General features: G+C 44.2%; 1 protein-coding gene across 1 annotated transcript in view; it reads right to left on the minus strand.

Annotated features, from left to right (window-relative positions):
- Nucleotides 1–21,163, minus strand: part of A2ML1 (alpha-2-macroglobulin like 1) — a 45,758-nt gene that overhangs the window by 13,834 nt on the left and 10,761 nt on the right. The window contains 22 exon segments of the mRNA XM_007469361.1: nt 621–780; nt 960–1,034; nt 3,671–3,827; nt 4,188–4,269; nt 4,432–4,608; nt 6,358–6,441; nt 6,804–6,855; nt 7,424–7,545; nt 8,687–8,813; nt 8,981–9,209; nt 9,825–9,902; nt 10,557–10,660; nt 11,961–12,152; nt 12,728–12,877; nt 13,338–13,483; nt 13,731–13,791; nt 16,214–16,441; nt 18,060–18,227; nt 19,234–19,343; nt 19,679–19,793; nt 20,281–20,407; nt 20,901–20,985. Coding sequence (XP_007469423.1) covers nt 621–780; nt 960–1,034; nt 3,671–3,827; nt 4,188–4,269; nt 4,432–4,608; nt 6,358–6,441; nt 6,804–6,855; nt 7,424–7,545; nt 8,687–8,813; nt 8,981–9,209; nt 9,825–9,902; nt 10,557–10,660; nt 11,961–12,152; nt 12,728–12,877; nt 13,338–13,483; nt 13,731–13,791; nt 16,214–16,441; nt 18,060–18,227; nt 19,234–19,343; nt 19,679–19,793; nt 20,281–20,407; nt 20,901–20,985 — 2,829 coding nt within the window.

A 21,163-nucleotide genomic window follows, 5' to 3' on the forward strand; every position in this document is an offset into this window, starting at 1 on the left:
TGCGGGCCTCTCACCGTTGTGGCCTCTCCCGTTGCAGAGCACAGGCTCCAGACGGGCAGGCCCAGCGGCCATGGCTCACGGGCCCAGCCGCTCCGCAGCAATGTGGGATCTTCCCGGACTGGGACACGAACCCATATCCCCTGCATCGGCAGGCGGACTCTCAACCACTGCGCCACCAGGGAAGCCCAAAATCCATGATTTTACACCAAAGAATTGTTAAATATCTGCAAAAGGGTGGTTCTCCAATGCCAATACGTTTTCTGACTAACTTCTACCATCTATTTTCCCTTCATGTTAAAAATATAACATGCCTTTGAGGACTTTCAGGGGCTTTCCCGCAAAACTGTTAACAATGATTTTATGACTTAACTTTTACTAAAATGAATCCTAGAATTGAATATATGTGGGACTATGGAGACTAGGGAAATTTTTCACATATTTTCACAATTTCAAAACACTCCTGGGATTTCCCTGGCGGTCCAGTGGTTAGCACTCAGCGTTTTCACTGCGGTGGGCCCAGGTTCAATCCCGCAAGTCACACAGCATGGCCAAAAATAAATAAATAAAATAAAATAAAATAAAAACAAGAAAGCAAAAAATTCCTAACATGACCAACATACCTGAGATGATAGCCTGTTGATCTAGCTTTTCAAGAAGAATGTTTCTGATCTTCGTATCCCCAGCCAGAGTGAAAGTATAAGCTAGTAGGGCCTGTGTGTAGGGGTTGGTGGTGAAGACGGAACTCCTGAGACACTCCAGACCCTGACTCACCATCGTGTCCTAAAAAGTGAAGATGAAGAACTGAATTTATAAGGCATTCCTTTTAAAAGGGGCAGTGATAAGGAAATCATCATATCCTCTTTTGAGTTTAAAAGGCTGGCTAGGGACAAAAAGAGGTGACTTTCTCTAGAAACAGGCATATCAGGAGAGTGTCAAGGGGAGGAGCTAGAGAAACTCACATCTGTGGTCTTTCCCATCTCCAGCAACGCAGCCGTGATGTAGGCAGTCAAGGAGACCTTGTCATCAACTCCACCCTGGATGGAAACGGAGATAGGAAGTCAGGGCAGCAGCCAGCACATGAAGAATTGCATGCACATTGCAAAAAGGTGTCCCCTCTGAACGGATGAATTTTTTTTTTTTTTTTTTTAAAAGCACTCCTGGGACTTCCCTGGTGGTCCAGTGGTTAAGACTCCGAGCTCCCAATGCAGGGGACCCGGGTTCCATCCCTGATCAGGGAACTGGATCCCTCATGCCTCAACTAAAGATGCCGCATGTGGCAACAAAGATCCTGAGTGCTGTAACTAAGACCTGGCACAGGCAAATAAATAAATAAATTTTTTTTTTTTTTTAAAGTGCTCCTTTCCACAGACTGACCGCAGCCCCAAGCCTCCAAGACACACAGTGGAGGGGAGAACTGGCTGGACTTCAATAACTGCACAGCCTTATACGGTAACCTGCAAGAAGTAACATGAGGTCTTCAGCTCTGAGTGGGTATTTAGGAAACCCAAGATAAGGTGTTAGGAAGGATAACAGGTTTAAAAAAAGCGGGGCGGGGAGGTGGGGTAAGGAGAAAATCTCTTATTCTCAGATTTTTTACTGAATCTGAGCTTCCCCCAAATGGACGTTCCCCTCGAGTGGCATAAAGCCCAGCTTCTTCTCCAGGGGAGAATAGGTAACACCTTCCTTGATTAATGCCTTTCACAGAAGGATATTAGCAATTTAAAAAAATATATATATGTAATCTAAATTACTGTCTTTGTTCTATAGATAAGAGTACCAACACTTAAAATGGATAAATAGTTTGTTCAAGAATACACACTGTGGGCTTCCCTGGTCGCACAGTGTTTAAGAATCTGCCTGCCAATGCAGGGGACAAGGGTTCGAGCCCTGGTCCGGGAAGATCCCACATGTCGCAGAGCAATTAAGCCCGTGTACCACAACTACTGAGCCTGCACTCTAGAGCCCGTGAGCCACAGCTACTGAAGCCCGCGCACCTAGAGCCCATGCTCCGCAACAAGAGAAGCCACCACAGTGAGAAGCCCCGTGCACCACAACGAAGAGTAGCCCCCGCTCGCCACAACTAGAGAAAAGCCCGCGCACAGCAACGAAGACCCAATGCAGCCAACAAAATAAAATAATAAAATAAATAAATTTATATTAAAAAAAAATACACAACTAATAAGCTGAAGGACTGGGATTTGAACCCAGTGGGTTTAACTCTGGAGCTCCCGATAAGGACCGAACCACCAAGCTTGACAACATAAATGATGGGTTTCTTGAGAGACTGGCTGGCTCTGGTAAGACAGGAGGAAGAAAAACCTCTAGGATCTTGTTCTAGTCACATCCTGGCTTGTACTACTCCCCCATATGGGGGACACTGGGAAGATCCTGCATAAGGAACACTAATGAATCATATAGAGATTTGGTTTTCAATGCTCAAGACTTTTTCTAATTGAATTTTTTTTTTTTTTTTTTTTTTTTTTTCTGCAACGCACAACATGCAGGATCTTAGTTCCCAGACCAGGGATTGAACCCATGCCCCTGCAGTGGAAGTGCAGAGTCCTAACCACTGGACCTCCAGGGAAGTCCCAGTGCTCAAGATTTTTAATCCAGGTCCTGGAATAGCAATAATGATTCCTCTAGGAAAGTTGGTACAGTCTTTCTCTCACTCGGTCTGCTCTGAATTGAACAAGCTGCCCGCACCCCGACACCTTGCTGTGTTGGGAAAGGTCAGGCAGTGCAGTGAATGGGCGGGAACAGTGCCCCTGGAATCCAAGTGCTGTGGTTCAAATTACAGTCCTGCCGCCCACTAGCATTCACCTCAGGCAGTTTACTTAACCCCTGCACCTAGTTTCTTCATCTGTAAAATGCAATTTATAATGATATGCCAGTGCTTAGCATGTTGATTTGCTGTACACATTAAATATGAATATCAGATAGAGTACTTAGTGCCTGCCAGAGAGTAAACCCCTTACAAAAGACACTGGGCTGTCTAGGAGTCCCCACCAGAGGAAATGGCTTTGCTTCAGACTTAGGGAAATAGCAAAAGGCTCAGAGATCTTCTAGTCCAGTGGTTCTCAAACTTTAGCAAGTATCAGGGTCACCCAGAGGGCTTGTGAAAACACAATTGCTGCCCTTACTCCCAGAGTTCCTCAGAGTAGGTCTGGGGTGAGAGCTAGAATTTGTATTTCTTTTCTTTTCAAGATTTTTGTGATTTTTTTTAAAAAGATTTTTAAAGTCTTTATTGAATTTGTTACAATATTGCTTCTGTTTTATGTTTTGTTTTTTTCAGCCGCAAGGCACGTGGGATCTTAGGTCCCAGACCAGGGATAGAACCCATACCCGCTGCACTGGAAGGCGAAGTCTTAAACTCTTGGACCACCAGGGAAGTCCCAGGAATTTGCATTTCAAACAAGTTCTCAGGTGGTGCTGATGCTGCTGATCTGGGGACCATACTTTGAGAACCATATTCTAGTACATATTCTCATTTTACAGATGTGGAAGCTGAATGCTCAGACTGGTTAAGAATATTGACCAAGGTCACCCAGAGCCAGGCCTGAGACCTGAAGCACTGACTCTCAGGCTGGTGCTCTCTTGATTCTGCTCACTCAGAGGTACAAGTTCCTCCCAGACACAGTAGTGGACTGTGGGCCCCTGGGCAGGTCCGCACCTTCATAGTTGTGTGAATGAGCTCTCCCACGTTGGCATAGCAGCCATTGGAGAGCTGGTTTCCCTCCATCCACCAGAGAGCATTCTGGATGTTCCTGTCATCAATGAAGATGAATCTCTGAGCCTGGTCAAAGCATTTGGTGACAAAGGCTGTCAGCCTGTATGGGTGAAGAGGGAAATGTGGCCTGAGGGTGGATTTCCAGGGGAGGGTGCAACAGTTCTACAGTTTATTCTGTTGAATGGCTCCAGAAGGGGAGTTGAAGAAACATAATGCCATAGGAAGCTTGGAAAAGGGAGGCATTAATTGGCATTCATGGGGACAAGAACTGGGAGGTACAAGGTCAGAGAGAAGAGTAAGGGGCTTGACCATACATGAAGCTGAAATAAACAGTATTAAAGTGGTAGAGGATAGAAAGCAAGAAGGAATGGGGTTAAGGGGAGAGGTAGAGGAATAATTCCAGAGGGTTCAGGAATTATGCTCTGGGCTACAGAACTCATGGGGAACTGGGCAACATTACCATGTGTTTCCATTTTCATCCTGCTCCCCAAAGGCACTGTAGGATCCGTTTCTGTGTTTGTACATCAGCTCCCTCTGGTACCCTGGGAAGCCAGATGTGGTTTTAGATGACAGTGATAACTTCATAAAACACCCCCATGGCTTTCAAGGATGAGGGACACTTCAGGGGCTGAAATTCCCTGAGTCTTATCACCGATCATAGGCGCTAGACAAGGTGTCCAAGAAGAAAGAGTGAACCAACGCACCTAGCCTCAGGAAATCCACTGCTCGAGACTTGATTTCCTCACTCAGCATCCCTGTCTTCTGCAGGTACTGCAAGACGTAAATGATGGGAGCGAACAAGAGCATGTTCTGCTCCCCACAGCCCATTGGCATCTGCACCAGACTGTCTAGGTTCTTCAGGGCTGTGCCCATGATGTCCCCTGGGATCCAAAAGGAGAGGGAAAGAAGGTGGTGGCAGAAGAAGGAACCCTTAAGAGTTATTATCATACATTTAACAAACACGTATTCATTATCATTTAGTGAGTCCCTACTCTGTGACCTTGGGGACAACAGTCTCCTCCTCGAAGAGCCCATAGGCAGGGGCGGGGGCAAACAATTACAATACATTGCAATGCTAATTTATTATAAGCAAGTATAACATATATAATATCGGGTATGTACAAGGTGCTGGAGTACACAGAGAGGTATGTAGGCCACCTGAGGGCGTTCATGGCTTTTAAGAAGCTGATGAGGTTTGTAACAAAACCTGCAATGCTTAGCCTCAATCTCTAAGTGCCTCCACTGCATATAAATACATCACCCTCCAAATCACCAAGTCTCTCCCAAACACACACACACTCCTGATACGCTTTTCCATGCTATGTCTCTTGACCCCTCCATTTACTTCACAAGCCAGTAAGCGCGACATAAGTGACTCATGAACATCTGCATTTTAGTCATTGAGCTCAATTCAAATGTGCAAATATGTACTGAAAGTCAACTGCAGGAACTGTACTAAAAACAAACATGAAAAAGACATGGCCCTTGTCCTCAAGGATCCCTCAATGCAGTGTGGAAGAAAGACAGACAGTGAGCTATAATACAGTGAGGTGAGTGCTGTACCAGAGGTATGAATCAAATACAGCCAAAACGGAGACATTTTAACCTGGAAGGGATGTGGGTAGGGGGTTAGAGTACAGAAAGAACCTAACGTGTATAGGCCTTCTACTATGTGCAAGATATTGTGCTGGGAAATTTATTGTATTTAATCTTTACACCAATCCTGAAAGGTAGGTTATTATCACTGTCTTACAGAAGGGAAAAGAAGGATCGAAATTTTGCGGGGCGGGGGGGTTTGGGGGTTTTTTTTGCGGTACGCGGGCCTCTCACTGTCGTGGCCTCTCCCGTTGCAGCGCACATCTTACAGAAGGGAAAAGAAGGATCGAAATTTTGCGGGGCGGGGGGGTTTGGGGGTTTTTTTTGCGGTACGCGGGCCTCTCACTGTCGTGGCCTCTCCCGTTGCAGAGCACAGGCTCCGGACGTGCAGGCTCAGCGGCCATGGCTCACAGGCCCAGCCGCTCCGCGGCATGTGGGATCTTCCCGGACCGGGGCACAGACCCGTGTCCCCTGCATCGGCAGGCGGACTCTCAACCACTGCGCCACCAGGGAAGCCCCGAAATTGTTCATTAACTTATCCAAGGTCACATGGCTATTAAATGGCAGAACTGGGATCCTAAGCCAGTTTGATACAACTTTCAAGCTCATGTTCTTCTATTTGCTCCCTCTCCTTGCCTAAAGAAGTGGCATGTCCTATGTAAATATGGTTGAATCTTCCCAAACCTGTATTCAAATATATGAAGTCCTCATTTTTAAATGGTTCCCACAAACATTTCGTCTCCCCTCCACCCAATTTATAGACCTAAACCTAAATACATATCAAGCTTCAACGACCTTTAACTTCCTCCTGCCCAGACTCTTTTCTGTTTTTAACCAGAGTATACGTCTATCTAATCCCATCTGTACCGCACAGGCTGTATTTGCCCACTTTGTAAAAGAAGCTCTTCTTCCTTCATCACTTCTAATCTACCATACCTTCCTCCAGGTAGGGCCATAGGCCTCAACCCATGCCACACCTTGGCAGCCTCTGGCCCCATTTTTCCTTTTTGAGCCAAGAATCTCTGGTTGCTCACCGTGAACAGAAACATAAGCCTTGGCTGAATCAGGAACAACATCCACAGGGACCTCCAGGGAGATGGATTCTGAAGCCACTTTTCCTATGAGGGGCAGAGAAAAGGTAAAACCATAAAAGGTGGAAATAGTGGGGGTTCTCACACCCAAACCACAGAAATAATTGCCATAATCCAGGGTTTTCTATACCCAGTGCTTTCCGTGGGTTGGAGGTAGATTGTTTTACCCTATTCACAGCGCTCTTTGCTGAAAATAAATTCCAGCGAGAGACAGAATTGTGCTGTACATTTTCTCTTCTTCATCCTGCCTTTCAGCTACTTGGCCCCATTGGGAATGGCACCCCTAGACTCTCCTATTTCTTCTTGTCCTGTATATTCCTCCTTTTGCCTAAGAAGATCTCCTGTTGCTAAGGGAATTCTCACACCAACCCCTCTCTGTGTTCACCCACCTTTGGGGCAAAACAGTGAGCTGTGTGTCTTCTCCACAAGGACTCCTTCCGGCTGACATGGAGAGAGACAAGGATGGGTGAAAAAACATAGATGAGTATCAGGGCAGGTGGCACTGAAGGAACAGGAAGGGGAAGGGAAACGGGGAGAAGAGGCCCTGCCTGCGCTCCAGGGCTTCACTCAGAACTGGAGAGAACAGAGCTTCTCTTTGACATTCAGAAGGACTCCATTTCAACCCAGGGAGGGGTCTCTCAGTAAAATTCTTTCTGTGCTAGAGCTAAGGATAAGTTTAGGAAACTTCTAAGAGACAGGATTGACAATGGGGTTCATGATGACAGGAAGCAGCGAATGATGACATTAGGGATTTTCTTAGGAGAAACTAACATTCATTGAGTGTCTACAAAGTAACAGGTACTGTATTAGGTACTTCCATAGACCATCAGTATGGGTTAAGCAAGTAGTTAAGGGCAGAAGGGGGTCAGGGAAGGATAAAGATGAGCTGCCTGATTGCAGTTGGAGTAAGACTGCTGCAAGAGACTAACTGACATGGTTAGACACACAATGAACATCCCTGGCTTGGTTGCTGCCTCTACCTCTGAAGCTAGGCCTGCAGAAAACTCACCTTGACCAGAACTGGTTTGATGAGTGTGTCACTCTGGCCCTTTTCTGGAACAAACCCCTTCTGGTCCCCACAGAGTTCATTTACGTCCAGAATATTAGTGCTGATGGTGAAGTTTACATGACCTGAGAAGAAAGAGGGCAAAAGGAAGACATCAGCCCTATTGGCAGAGGTACCAATGAGGTCTCTTCCCCTCTAGACTAGTGCTTCTTAAACTTAACGGCAAAACTTAACGGCATACAAATCACCTGAGGCTCTTGTCTGTTACAATACAAACTCTATTTCAGTAGATCCGGGGTGGGGCCCACATTCTGCGGTAGGTGGCCTCTAAGGGACCCCAGTGATCCCTGCCTCCTGATATTTACACTGCTGTGTAATCCCCTCTCCTTGCCTGTGGGCTGGATTTAGTGATTCGCTTCTAATGGAGAGGATAGGGCAGAAGCAATGAGATGTCACGGCTGAGCTTAGGTTATAAAAAAGACTGCAGCTTCTGTCTCAGGTGCACTCTTCCTCTCAAGCCACAAACTCTGGAGGAAGCCAGCTGTCATGTCATGAGGCAGCCCAGTGGGGACATTCATGTGATGGGCAACTGAAGGAGGCCACTAGCCAACACCTGAGGCCAAGAACTGCAGCCTTCAGTCTAACAGTCCATGAGGATCAAAGGCTTTGGAATGAGCTTGGACATGGGTTCTCTCCTGGGCAAGTCTTTGGTTGAGAACACAGCCCTGGCTGAACTTCATGAGAGACCTTGGGCAAGAGGCAACCAGCTAAACTGCACAAATTACTGACCCACAGAAACTGTGTGATAATAAATGTTTGTTCTTTTAAGCTGCTAAATTTTAGGGTTGTTAAGCAGCAGTAGATAACTAATACACCCAAAGACTGTACTTTGAGTTGCAAGGACTTAATCCAAGAGCAAATGACATCTCATAGGATTATTGTGATGATTAAATGAGTTAATTCATGTAAAACACTTAGGACAGTGCCTGGCCCATAGGAAGTATTTGACTAGTAACATATCTCTTGTCCTGGCGTAAATATTAAAATCTCCCTCTTTCACTCTCAAAATAGTCCAGTGTGGATAATGTTTTGGTCATCTACCAAAGAATATTCGCTTATTTTTTTATAACGTAGACTTAGAAGGGAGAAAAATAGAGGCAGATACAAAGAAGAGGAAAGAGAAAACAAAGCAAATACAGTAGAGGAAAGGGTAGAGTTCTCAAGTCTCTGTGCTTTCCTTGCCCATCTGCCACTTCCTTCTCTTACCCAGTTTGACAGCTGTGATATTCCAGTGATAGGATTTTGATTCATCAGCACAGAGACAGCTGGAGGCCTGAGAGTCTGTCCCTGGTTCCACCTGGTACTCCTCTGATTTAGCCAGGTTAGTCTGAACCTGAAGGGGATATTTGAGTGATAAAGGGTCGGAGTAAAGGAGACAATACACAGAGGTTTAGGGAAATATGGGCGCAGAGACACCGACATCTCATTTCTTTCTCAGGGAAAATTGGTACGCTTCCACTTTAGGGACTGACACCTGCTTCTTGCATCCCCAGCTCTTACCCGGATGCACTCCTTCAGATAATTGAAGATGGTGGCAGTAAGACGAAAGGATTCTCCACGAACCACCGAGTAAGGGAGAGTCAGATCAACAAAGAATGGCTTGAAGGCAGTCAGTCCAACAGTGGGTGAAAGACCAAAGCCTCTGGACTGGGAAGTGCAAAAAGTCATGGCCTTCCATGTGGTGATGGTATCAGGAACTGTGACGCGGACAGACTCCTTCCCTGAGTTACTGTGAGAATACAAGAACCCAGGTGAAGCAGACAGCAGGAGAAAGGCATTTGGGAATTAAGCTACAAATTTGTCTGCAGAAGTGAATATTTCGTTGCTGTTGTGCGTGGGGGAAAAAGCAAAAAGGCAACCGAAATGGTGGCCCACATGAATCTCAGAGTGTGAATCTTCGAGTGAGGATGTACAAGTATGGGAGAAGCGGGGGTGTCTGAGGATGTGAGGAGGGGAGCATGTGTGGGTGGGCATCTGTGTGCAAACATACCTGTAAGAGAGCCCAGGGCCCTCTGAATCGGTGAGAATATGCCTTCTTAGGGTTTGTCAAAATGAGGCACTAAGCAGTGGGCAAGAGCCAAACTAGTATCAAGATGTGCCTTTCCGTTTGTGTGGCCCTGCAGTGAGAATGCACTGTCTGCACTGTGCAAATGTGAAGACGTGGGAATTTGTTTTGAGTGATTGTATATAACTGTTGAAGAATCCAGGGAAAGAAACACGTTCTCATATCCCCATTAAACCTTCTTGGCTTGAGACTTAGGTTCATTAGAAATTATCTGAGTCAGTTCTCTGCTGAATCTACACGGTATATATAATTTTGTTATACCTTTTAGGCATCACTTACCCAACAGGAAACAGATCCCAGAGCCAAGTCTCCGGGAAGTACTGGCGAACCTGAGAATCCTCTGGCTGAACTGGTGGTCTCCTGTGAGTGTAAGAGGTTTCTAAGGAGACCAAGGACAAGGGAAAAAGCAGAAGACTTATGTCATGTGATAAACTGAGGTGGAGAGAAAACCAGCAAGAAATTCAGAGGGAAGCAGAGAACATCCAGTCTGAGATGAGGACAACTAGTGAGGCTGTGCTCTAGAGCTCGAGAGCCACGACTACTGAGCCCTCGTGCCACAACTAATGGAGCCCACACGCTTAGAGCCCATGCTCCGCAACAAGAGAAGCCACCTCAACGAAGAGTAGTCCCCGCTCGCCGCAAATAGAGAAAGCCCATGAGCAGCAATGAAGACCCAACGCAGCCAAAAATAAAAAGATAAATTAATTAATTAGTTTAAAAAAAGAGAGAGAGAGAGATGAGGAGGAAGGACCACTGAGGAACTGACTGGTCATGAGGCTATCGGGAAATGACAGACATGGACGTCTGGCCAGGGAATGAGTAGATAAGGGCTTCAGGCTTCAAAAGCCCTCCCCAGAGACAGAGAGAGAGTGAGATCCTAGGGAAACTGCCTTCATCTACAACCCACAATCCATTATCATTCTGGCTACTGGCTCAGTGCAAGAATAGGAGGCAAAGAGGGAGTTTTCAGAGTTCCATGATGCTAAGTATCTCAGTGAATCTGCAAGCCACAGAGGCAGCTTACCTGTCCTTGGAACTGCGATTTCTGGAATTAGGTTACGGCAATCTATTGGCTTCTTGATTTCGGCGTTGGACAGTATTTTCAGGCCCACATCCTGATACACACCAGAGGGACCAGAGAATGAAGAGTTAAGGGGGTCCTCTCCCTTACTACAAGGGCTACTGCCTTGAAATTTCACCCTCAAAGGGTTAAACTAACACATTCTTTGCCTATTAATTGTGAGACCAATACTCAGCCACCAAGATTGGTTCACTTCTATCCCATCTAGTGTGAAAGCTTTTCAATTAAACTTATTTCATTGTGTTTATATATATATATATAGAGAGAGAGAGAGAGAGAGATGTATTATGCATATGTATATACACACATATACATACGTTTTTGCAAAATGATCACAACAAGTCTAGTTAACATCCATTACCATATATAATTACGAAAATTTTTTTTCTTGTGATGAGGACTTTTAAGATCTACTCTCTAGCAACTTTCAAATATGCTATACAGTATCACTAACTATAGTCACTATGCTGTACATTACATTCCCAAGACTTATGTATTTTATAACTGGAAGTTTGTACCTTTTGACTACCTTCACCCATTTTACCCCCCTCCACCTCCCACCTCTAGAAACTACCAATCTATTCTCTGTATCTATGAGCCTGTTTTGTTGCTGTTGTTGTTGTTGTTAGACTCCACATATAAGTGAGATCATACGATATTTGTCTTTCTCTGTCTGACTTATTTCACTTGGCATAATGCCCTCAAGGTCCATCCAGGTTGTTGCAAATGGCAAGATTTCATTCTTTTTTTGGCTGAACAGTAGTATTCCACTTATTTCATCGTTCAGTATGTTTAATACTTCTTCCAAACATTAGTAACTGTATCCTTATTATTTGATTTGGACTGAACTTTCTAAGGGCAGAGACCGTATCAGCTCAATCAATTCAACAAAAATATATTGAGCATTATGAAGGATCAGGCATTATAGAGAATACAAAGATGAACAAGACCCACTTCCTGACCTCGGAGACCTCCTGGTCAGATGTGGGCTAAAGCATCCCAAACTTCTGTGGATAAAATAGGTGCAGTATCTGTCATAAGAGAGACTTCTGGTCTACCTCTCTTCATTTTTTTTTTTTTTTCCTTCTTGGCTGATCCCATGGAAGTCAATGTTTGGAGACCCCAGAGAGAGGACTAGTGTATAGCCTCAGACAGTAGGTGACTTCTACAAGCATGAGGACCAAGTGAGGCTGCCTTACCCGTCAGGAGTTTCTTTCAAGATTTTGCCCCTGCCAGTGCCCATATGACTCTGCCCACTTTATTAGATGTGGGCTTTCCTTTCCCCCTCCCACCACAATTGTTTCTATGAGAACAAAATGGGTAAGAATATTTACCTGGTAAAAACGGAAAAGATCTATGCTTTCAGAGAACCGAGGCCTCAATATGTAAGACTGCCTGCCCCAACGCTCCTCGGGCACTGCACCAATGCGGGGCTGGGAAAACTCCCATGGGGCAAACCCTGGACAGTCATCTTCAGCCACCTGATAGGGGTAGCGACCGTACCAGAAGGGGAACATATGATAGACCTGAGAAAAGACAATAAATTTTTTTTTCTTAAGAAAATAAAATATTGACATAGTGAAATCAGCTGAGAAACTTCTCTCAGATTCTCATTCTGGTGGCACAGTTTGCTGCTCTTGTATTATTTCTCTTCATTATTCCAGAATTTCTTCCATCATAAACCCTTCCTCTAGTTCATCTTTTTTCATAATCTGTCACCCTTATCTCCTATTTCATCTTTCCTGATACTGATCGCTGTGACCGTATTAACCGTGTCCTTCTCAAATCATCATTTCTTTCTCTTTTTTGTTTTCCTTTGGCCGAGCTGCGTGGCTTGCAGGATCTTAGTTCCCTGACCAGGGATTGAACCTGGGCCCACGGCAGTGAAAGCACAGAGTCCTAACCACTGGACTGCCAGGGAAGTCCCCATATCATCATTTCTACATTCATTTCCACACCAGCTTTGCTACCACCTTGTGGAGATGCAATATTTCCCTGAGACTCTCTTTCCCACTGCCTGGAATCCATCTCTTAATTCTGATGCTGTCAGTCTGTCTTCTCTGGTGACTCCCTCTTGCCACCACGTCAGCAGACCACTCACAGAGCTGTTGCTCAGCTCACTCTCTGGTCTAAGCAGCAAGACACTCTCATCCACGGCCCGGATCGCACACAGGGACTGGGGAGCTGCCTGCAGCTGCAGGTCCACATCTGCTCCTGGAAGCTGCTGGGAAGGTGAGAAGCCAAGGGAAACCTGAGGAAGAGAAAAGGATAATGTGGGGATCAGGTCAGCCTGGAGAGGAGGAGAAACAGTCATCACCCATATGCCCTAAGTATGGTCCCCAGCTCACTCCCTCATTTTTATACTGATTTTTCTTTGTAAAGTATTGCCCTTTAGAAACAGTGTCTTGTAATACAATTGGAAAAACTAAGCAGCACGGTAGAATAATGTAGAAAGTTTCAAAGACAGAAAGTAGAAAGAAAGAGAATTTGTAGAATAGCTATACAGAACATGTGACTTCCCAGCATGACCTTTTAAAAGAAGTGGGAGAGCGGGAGAGTTCAACAGACCATGCGAAAGATAGAGAACATGATATCCAGCTTCAATATTAACTCCTTCTTTCCCCACCCCTGCCTTATCTCCAACCCCAGCATACACAGGCTCTCTCTCTATGTCCAGACATTTCCCTCACCCTCTTCAACTGCCATTTTACCTGATTGTCAAAGCACATCTCCACCGAGAACTGAATTTTGTCTGCTATAACACCTCCGCCGGGAAAAATGGCATACATCACCAGGGAAGGATGAGGGGCTAGTCTGGAGTTGAAGGTCAGTGAGAGAGAGAAGGAGCTTTTCAGTCCTGAAAGGGAAGAGGGGATATTCAGGAATGGGAGTACACACTCACCTACCAATGACATCCAACCCTGTGTTTGCATTTCTTCCTGAGCCAGCTGCAGGCCTCATGGTGCAGGTTGCTTCACACTATCCTATTCTTCTGTGGTTACTGTTATGGTCTGTTCTCATTGCTCTTACTCTTGCTTCTAGTATAAGAACTATTTCTTGGACATTTGAAGTTTAAGTATTCCAAGACATGCATGAACACTCACCTTTCCTCTCAGACTTCAGGTGTTTCTGCCCCTCCATCTCCAAATTCCCTTTCCCTATTAACTAAGGAAGAGAAAAAGAAGTCATCAACAACATAGAAGTTAGAGGAGTTTAGCCTTGGCCCAATCCCTGCATCTCTCCATAAGGAGAGGCTCCTTTCGTAGTTCTGGACCCCAGGTCAGTACTTCATGGAGCATCCTTCAGCTTGTCAAATGTTGGATGGTACCAAGAGCCCTGATGACTCTTCCTCCAGTTGGAGGTCTGTGGCAACCACGGGGTGGGTGGGAGGAGACAAAGGCCACCACTGCCACGGAGCCAGAGAGAATAGATAGCTGACACCATTTCTTGAAGATCTCTAAGCTTTATTCTTTTATAATCCTTGTAACATAAAGTCTACTAAAATCCATCCTTACAACCTTTTATATAAAACAATTTTTTTTTATTGAAGTGTAGTTGATTTACTATGTCGTGCCAATCTCTGCTGTGCAGCAAAGTGACTCAGTTGTACACATACAGACATTCTTTTTTTATATTCTTTCCCATTATGGTTCATCGCAGGAGATTAGATATAGTTCCCTGTGCTCTACAGTAGGACCTTGCTGTTTATCCATTCTAAATGTAATAGTTTGCATCTACCAACCCCAAACTCCCAGTCCATCCCTCTCCCTCCTCCCTCCCCTTGGCAACCACAAGTCTGATCTCTATGTCTGTGAGTCTGTTTCTGTTTCTTACAACCTTTTAAAACTTATCACTCAATTGAAAATTCGGTGGAGGGTAAAGGGGTTGGGGATAAATTAGGAGTTTGGGACTAACATATATACACTACTATATATAAAATAAATGACCTACAAGGACATATTGCATAGCACAGAGAACTATAAATATTTTGTAATAACCTATAAGGGAAAAGAATCTGAAAAAGAATTTATATATATAAAAATTATATATACATATATATATATATACATATATATATATATAAATAACTGAATCACTTTGCTGTACACCTGAAACTAACACAACACTGTAAATCAACTATACATCAATAAAAAATTTTTTTTAAAAATTCAGTGGAAATGAGTATACCTTGAAATTGTCTTGAGTCCCTCTGACATTTGACTCTCTGGAGGAGAAATCTCTTTTTAACTCTCCCTTCCGCTTCACTCTCCCTTGAAACTTAATTTCACTGAAATGCTTTCTAAGCAGGCAAGCATCTCAGGCTCCAGTCAAGGGCTCTATGGCCAGTTTCTCAGACTATCTTCCACACTGAGCAGCCCCAACTCCACTTTTCTCCTATAGGCCTCACCACACTTCTGTCCCGAAGACAGTACATGTATTATCACTCTGCCTTATTATTTGCCACCTACCTCTCCTCATTCTGTTATTTAGGATGATTGTTTTAACTTGATGAAGACACTGTAATGGTTCAGGGGGAGAAATTCTCTCAGAGACTTTAAGGAGATGATAAGGGAATAAAGAGACTCTGGACCATGAAACCCAACGTTCACATGAGTCTAAGTTCCTCACGATCATCAAGATGACCAGTAAAAGTGCTTGCCTTTATATTTCTTTCAGTCTACAAGTTGTGACTTTATTTCCCCAGCAGAGCTGCTATCAATGTTAAGTTTTTTGTTTGTTTGTTTTGTTTTGTTTTGTTTTGCAGTACGCGGGCCTCTCACTGTTGTGGCCTCTCCCGTTACGGAGCACAGGCTCCGGACGCGCAGGCTCAGCGGCCATGGCTCATGGGCCCAGCCGCTCCGCGGCACGTGGGATCTTCCCGGACCGGGGCACGAACCCGCGTCCCCTGCATTGGCAGGCGGACTCTCAACCACTGCGCCACCAGGGAAGCCCTGTTAATTTTTAACCCTGTGTCATCTATTTAAAAATACTGACCAATGAAACACAGAATGAAATTTATTCTGAGTTGCCATCCCCTCCTCAACCTCCCTCTTACCCATCCACCGGGCTCCCTTTCAGCCCTGGTCAGCAACACTGTCTCATTTATTCCTAGTTTTATTTCCCCACACAATTTCCCTGGACTCCTGTTCAAAATCTCTTTATTCCCCATTTCCCCCCATCTTTTATACCTATATAAACACAGTGGCCACTGGCCACATGTGACTACTGGAGCCCGTGAAATGTAACTAGTCCAAACTCCTTTAAGTATAAAATACATACTATGAGTTTCAAAGATTTGCAATGCAGATGAAACACAGAATGTAAAATATCTATTAATAATTTTTTATGTTGACTTCATGTGGAAATGATCATATGTTGGATATACTAGGTTAGACAGAATATATTTTAAAAGTTAGTTTCCTCTGTTCTTTTAATTTTTTTAATGTGGCTTCTAAAAATTTAGAAATTATCTACGTGGCTTGCATTATATCTCTATCCAGACTGTCTGTTCACACCGTCTAGCTCACTGTCTTTATTCCCTTTCCTTCCCAACACACTCTCACCCATCCCCATTTCCCAGTCTCACATAGTAGGAGAAGATGACTTCCTGGTCAGGTTCTGCATCAGCTGGATCGATGTAATACTCCACCAGCACTTCCTGGGGCTGGCCACATTCCAAGATACCATTTGGCTGCTGGAGGGCAAGGAAGCTGTGAGTTGTGCTGTAGAAGGGTTCCAGGAACAGGTAGACATTGTCGTAGTAATGAGTCACTTCTTCTGAATCATATGCCGTTTCTTCCAATTGGAACCTGCCCTGAGAAAGAGAGAGAGAGAAAAAAAGGCCTTAAAATTCATGTACCCCAACCGTATTGACCCCACGGACTTGTTATGATTCTCAAATCTGTACTGCCTAAGAGTGGCATGTAGATATTTCACTAGAGGTTCAACCAAGAATATTTGAGGAATCCATAATAGTGGTTATATGCAGCAGCATGTTGGTACAAAGGGGAGTAAAATAAGGGCTGAATTATAGTTGTCAGGAAGTAGGAAATTGTGGATGATATACCTTCACAGACTGAAGCAGGGAAGAGATAACTATGACTAAGAAATTAAAGGAGATGTCTCAGAGGTAAGAAAACTAGGTATAGAGGATAATAATCATTTCTACGTGGAGTGATTGAATGATGCCTAGAGTACAGAAATACATAAATTAGCCACAGCAGAAATAATATGTATTTGCTTGAGTAGTGTAGCTGGATGATTGCATTAAAGGCTTCAATTCTTCATCCCTCCCCATAGCAACATCCTTTTTTATAGTTTTTTTTTTCTTAATTTTATTTATTTTATTTGGTTGCACCAGGTCTTAGTTGGGGCAAGCAGGCTCCTTAGTTGCGGCGTTCGAACTCTTAGTTGAAGCGTGCATGTGGGATCTAGTTCCACGACCAGGGATCGAACCCAGGCTCCCTGCATTGGGAGCGCAGAGTCTGAACCACTGGACCGCCGGGGAATTCCCAGGAAATACTACTTTTTACATTTAATAGTGGCATATTTATAAATAGAATTATTAGGATAGGCTGTTGTCACATTCGTGACAGCTGACCTGGTTATTGGGAGCCCAGAGTCGGAACCGCTGCACCACCAGGGAAGTCCACTTTACCAAGTGTGCCCTTTTAGTCTAACTGTGGACCTACCACGTGACTTGTTCTTGGGAATGGGTGTTAGCATACGCAAGGTAAGTAGAGGCTTAGAAAAGCCCTTGCACGTCTGCTTTCGCTCTTGCACGTCTGCTTTCGCTCTTGCATCTCTTCACTGCCATGGGAATATACCTGGGCTAGCTCGGTGGATCGTGAGACGTGTGGAGCGCCAGCCTACAGTCAGCTGACCCACAGACATAAGGAAGTCCACCAAGATCGGTAGAGCTGCCCTTCTGTCTACCCAGCTACAGGAGCAATAAACGCTTCCTGTTGTGTACACTAAAGTTCTGTAGTTGTCTGCTAAGCAGTAGTGTGTGGCACTTGATAACTGATACAAGTAACCTTCCCTATAAGTTATGCAAAACCTAGAATTCTCTTCTTTGTTATTTTAATGAGTAATAGAAAGAGGGAAAAGGGGAATAGGAGGAAGATGACTCTGAACCACTTTTTCCTCCCTAATCTGATTTCAAATAAAGGATCAGATAGAGATGGAGTTAAGTTATAAAATGAATTAATAGAAATAGCAATTTTTATCTGAAGGTCATTTATTTGATTGGTATTAAAAGTGGGATCTAAGAAAAACTTTTTGTCAGCTGAAGGGCAGGACTGGTGAATGGGGGGAGATGGAATTCCCCAGGGGTGGTGGGTGGGTGGTGTAGTGGGGGGAAAAGGAAAATTTTGACGTTTTCCTTCAGGGAGGCCTTCCTTCCTGGAAAGGCTGGACCTCCCAGTGCTTACCTCCAGAGAAATGCCTTTCCCGTCCCAATTAGCCGTGTCCAGCTCGAAGGCAGCAAGACCTTCGTCGTCAGTCGTTAGGGTCTGCTTCATGGTTCCTTTTTCGCCACGAATCATCAGAAACACTGTATGACGCTTGAGGGGGGAGTCATCATGGCCCCTAACTCTTATCTGAGGGGTGAAGGTCATTAGGGCATTAGAGTCAGGTTTAGTGTAAGTTTGAAACTGTAAGAATACATTTCAGGAAAGAGTCCAGAGAAAGGTAAATGTGATCCAGGGGTTGGAAAGTAGGATCTATGAGGAATTGAGAAACACACAGAAGTAGCTTGGCCTGGAGCAGAAGCAGATTTGCCACATGGGTTATGAAGCGTCAGGGCCCTTCATTTGCATACACCCCTGCCAAGGCTCTGTACATTTTTTTTTGCTTTCATTTTCCTACAGAGAGACCCCTTCCACTCCTAAATTGTATAATCCTTAGGCTCTAAGAAAGTCTGGATCTACTCTTGGTCTAGAGAAAAGATGACTAAGGAATAAATGGATCTAAATATGTACAACATTCTTGTGTTCAGCAGTTGTTTGGGAAGTGAAGAAAGCTAAGCTGGAGAGAGGGGTAGATTGCTAGGAATCAGCAAGAAAACACTACCAATTTTTAAATCTCTAAAAACAATGCTTAAGGAGCTATAAATGGCTCTCTGTCACAGGAAGCTTGATATTAACCTTGCCTAGATGCAGAAGCTCAGACTAGATGATCTCTCCAGATAACTTGCAGCTCTAAAATTCAAAGATTTAAACATGAGAATGTGAACCCCTGGCATGAGGAAGAGCACTGAAGTCACATTAATATTCAAGGCACGTGTCATATGAGATGAAGGACACACAGTGCAAGGAGTTAAGCACATACTCGAGAGGCAGGCTGCCTGGCTTTGATCATAGTTAACACTTACGAGCTTATGACCTTGGGAAAATCACTTAACCTCTCTGTGCCTCAGCCTCCTTATTTGTAAAGTGGGGCCAATAATAGTGCCTAACTCAGGATTGTTGTAAAGATTGAACAAGTGAATACACATAAAGTACTTCGAACAATGCTAAGTTAGCTCTTATTATATGTGTACAGGAAGGAGGTGACAGTGGATGGTTAAGCATTCTTTTGTCTGTGCAGAGACAAGTTTTAACATACCTTTCCACTGAAGGGGAAATTAGGGTAATAATAATAATTGGTTTCTTCAAAGGTCATTGATCCCACTTGTGGAGAAATGTAGATATCCCTAGTGGTATTGGCCTCCACTCCTGCAGAGGGAAACCAGATGTATGATGATCTAAAAACATGATATCCTCACCTTCACGTTTAACATAAAATCCCTGAAAGGATGGTGCCACTGGAAGTAGGAAGCTGAATATCTTTCTGGCCAAAGATCCAAACCAACTCCTCCTCCCCAGACTTTTGGGAGAAACAGGGAATGGATGGCAGAGGGAATCTGGCATTTCCCTTTGACCATGAACTAGGAACAGAGTCCCTTCCAAACAGTGATGAGGGTGGGTCTCGACTCCTCTGAGTAGGTCTGTCTCTGGGACAGCTCTTCCCCTTTCTCTTTTCTTAATGAACCAAGGAGCATCTCACTTACCTGTCCCTTCTTCCACCATAGTAGCCACGATATTGATGCCCAATCCGCAAGAACGTCCAGTGAGGCTGAAGGTAGACATGGCCACAGAAGCTGAGAGGCATCCTGCTTTGTCAGTCTAATGACACAATCAGAGAGAGAGAGAGGGAGAGAGAGGATGAATAACCTAATCTTTACTTCCATTTCATGATGTCCTGTAGAAGAAAATAATTTCTCATCTCTACACTTTCATTTCTCCACTTTTACGATAGAAACCCCATCCCATAACATGAAGTATATACCCACACATATATAATCATAAAGCAACTTGGAAGTTCCAAGATATGAGGAGAAAAGAACCCACTTCAGAACAGGAAAATTTTATCTCCCAAGGGTTTAGGTTAATTTTCTTGATTCCAAGGCAGATTCTAAAAGGCTTTATCTTTTGTGGGGATAAAAAAGACTGCCTTGTTCTTTGGAACTGGGATAATAACCATGTGAAATGCTTTCTACTTTGGATGTTTGTTTGTTTGTTTGTTTTTAACCACTTTTCTATATTGGTGCTTACTTACTTACTCTTTAGGACATAGGAACTATGGTTCCTTTTCTACATCCCATTTACTCACCTTTCCAGAGATATTCTTGCATCTGTCAAGTAGGAGTTCCCCTTCTGGTCCTGGAGGCCAGTAATTATATGCCTTTTGACACACTGATACATGCACTATCCCTAGCACGGGCTTTCCATAGGTGTACCTAACCCAGAAAAGCATGAGAGTCAGAGTTGGGCAATTCTACTTACGATCCAACCCTCCTCCTCCAAACACCACTTTTCCTTCTCTCTCACATTCCCACCTCTGGAAGTACTCTGACAGTCCTAGCCTTCTCCAGCTCTCATTCACATCCCTGCTTTGCTCAAAGCCTTAGAGTATTGCCATTTCACAATAAATACCATCCAAAGGACAACAACAGTGTCTTTCTTTTTCCTTACTCCTATTTCCCCATGGGATTCAATATTGTGCTCTGTACAAAGGAGACACTAAATCAATAATGCTGGCTGAGAGAGCAGAGGAAAGTAAGGACAGAAGCACAATTAGAACATGTGTTCTTGCAGAACTCTTGACTCTGGACTACATAAAGCATCCCAAGGTTTAGCTGCTACCTCCACAATCCCTCTTTCCATAACACTCCCTCACAACATCTCTCAATATAGCTTTAATCCTCACTGGATCCAGAGCTTTATTCTTACCTACAGCAAATTTTCACTAAGAAAGAGTCGTCTACCGTTGATAACTGTTTGGGTTCCACCACTTCCAACTTAAACTTAGGCAGCACTGGAGAGAGATGGAAAACGAAGAGGAAGAAGATTTTACCATACAGGTAGTGGTCAAAAAGAGGTAGTTTAAAGTAGAGGGGTATAAAGCAGTGATAATTAATTAGCTAATTAAATTAACAGGGCATTATTAAGGTAAAATGCTCCTGAAGTTATCAGCCGGTTTACCACTAAAAGGA

This window comes from Lipotes vexillifer, unplaced genomic scaffold (assembly GCF_000442215.2).
Source record: "Lipotes vexillifer unplaced genomic scaffold, Lipotes_vexillifer_v1.1 scaffold395, whole genome shotgun sequence".
In the NCBI taxonomy this organism is placed as follows: domain Eukaryota; kingdom Metazoa; phylum Chordata; class Mammalia; order Artiodactyla; family Lipotidae; genus Lipotes; species Lipotes vexillifer.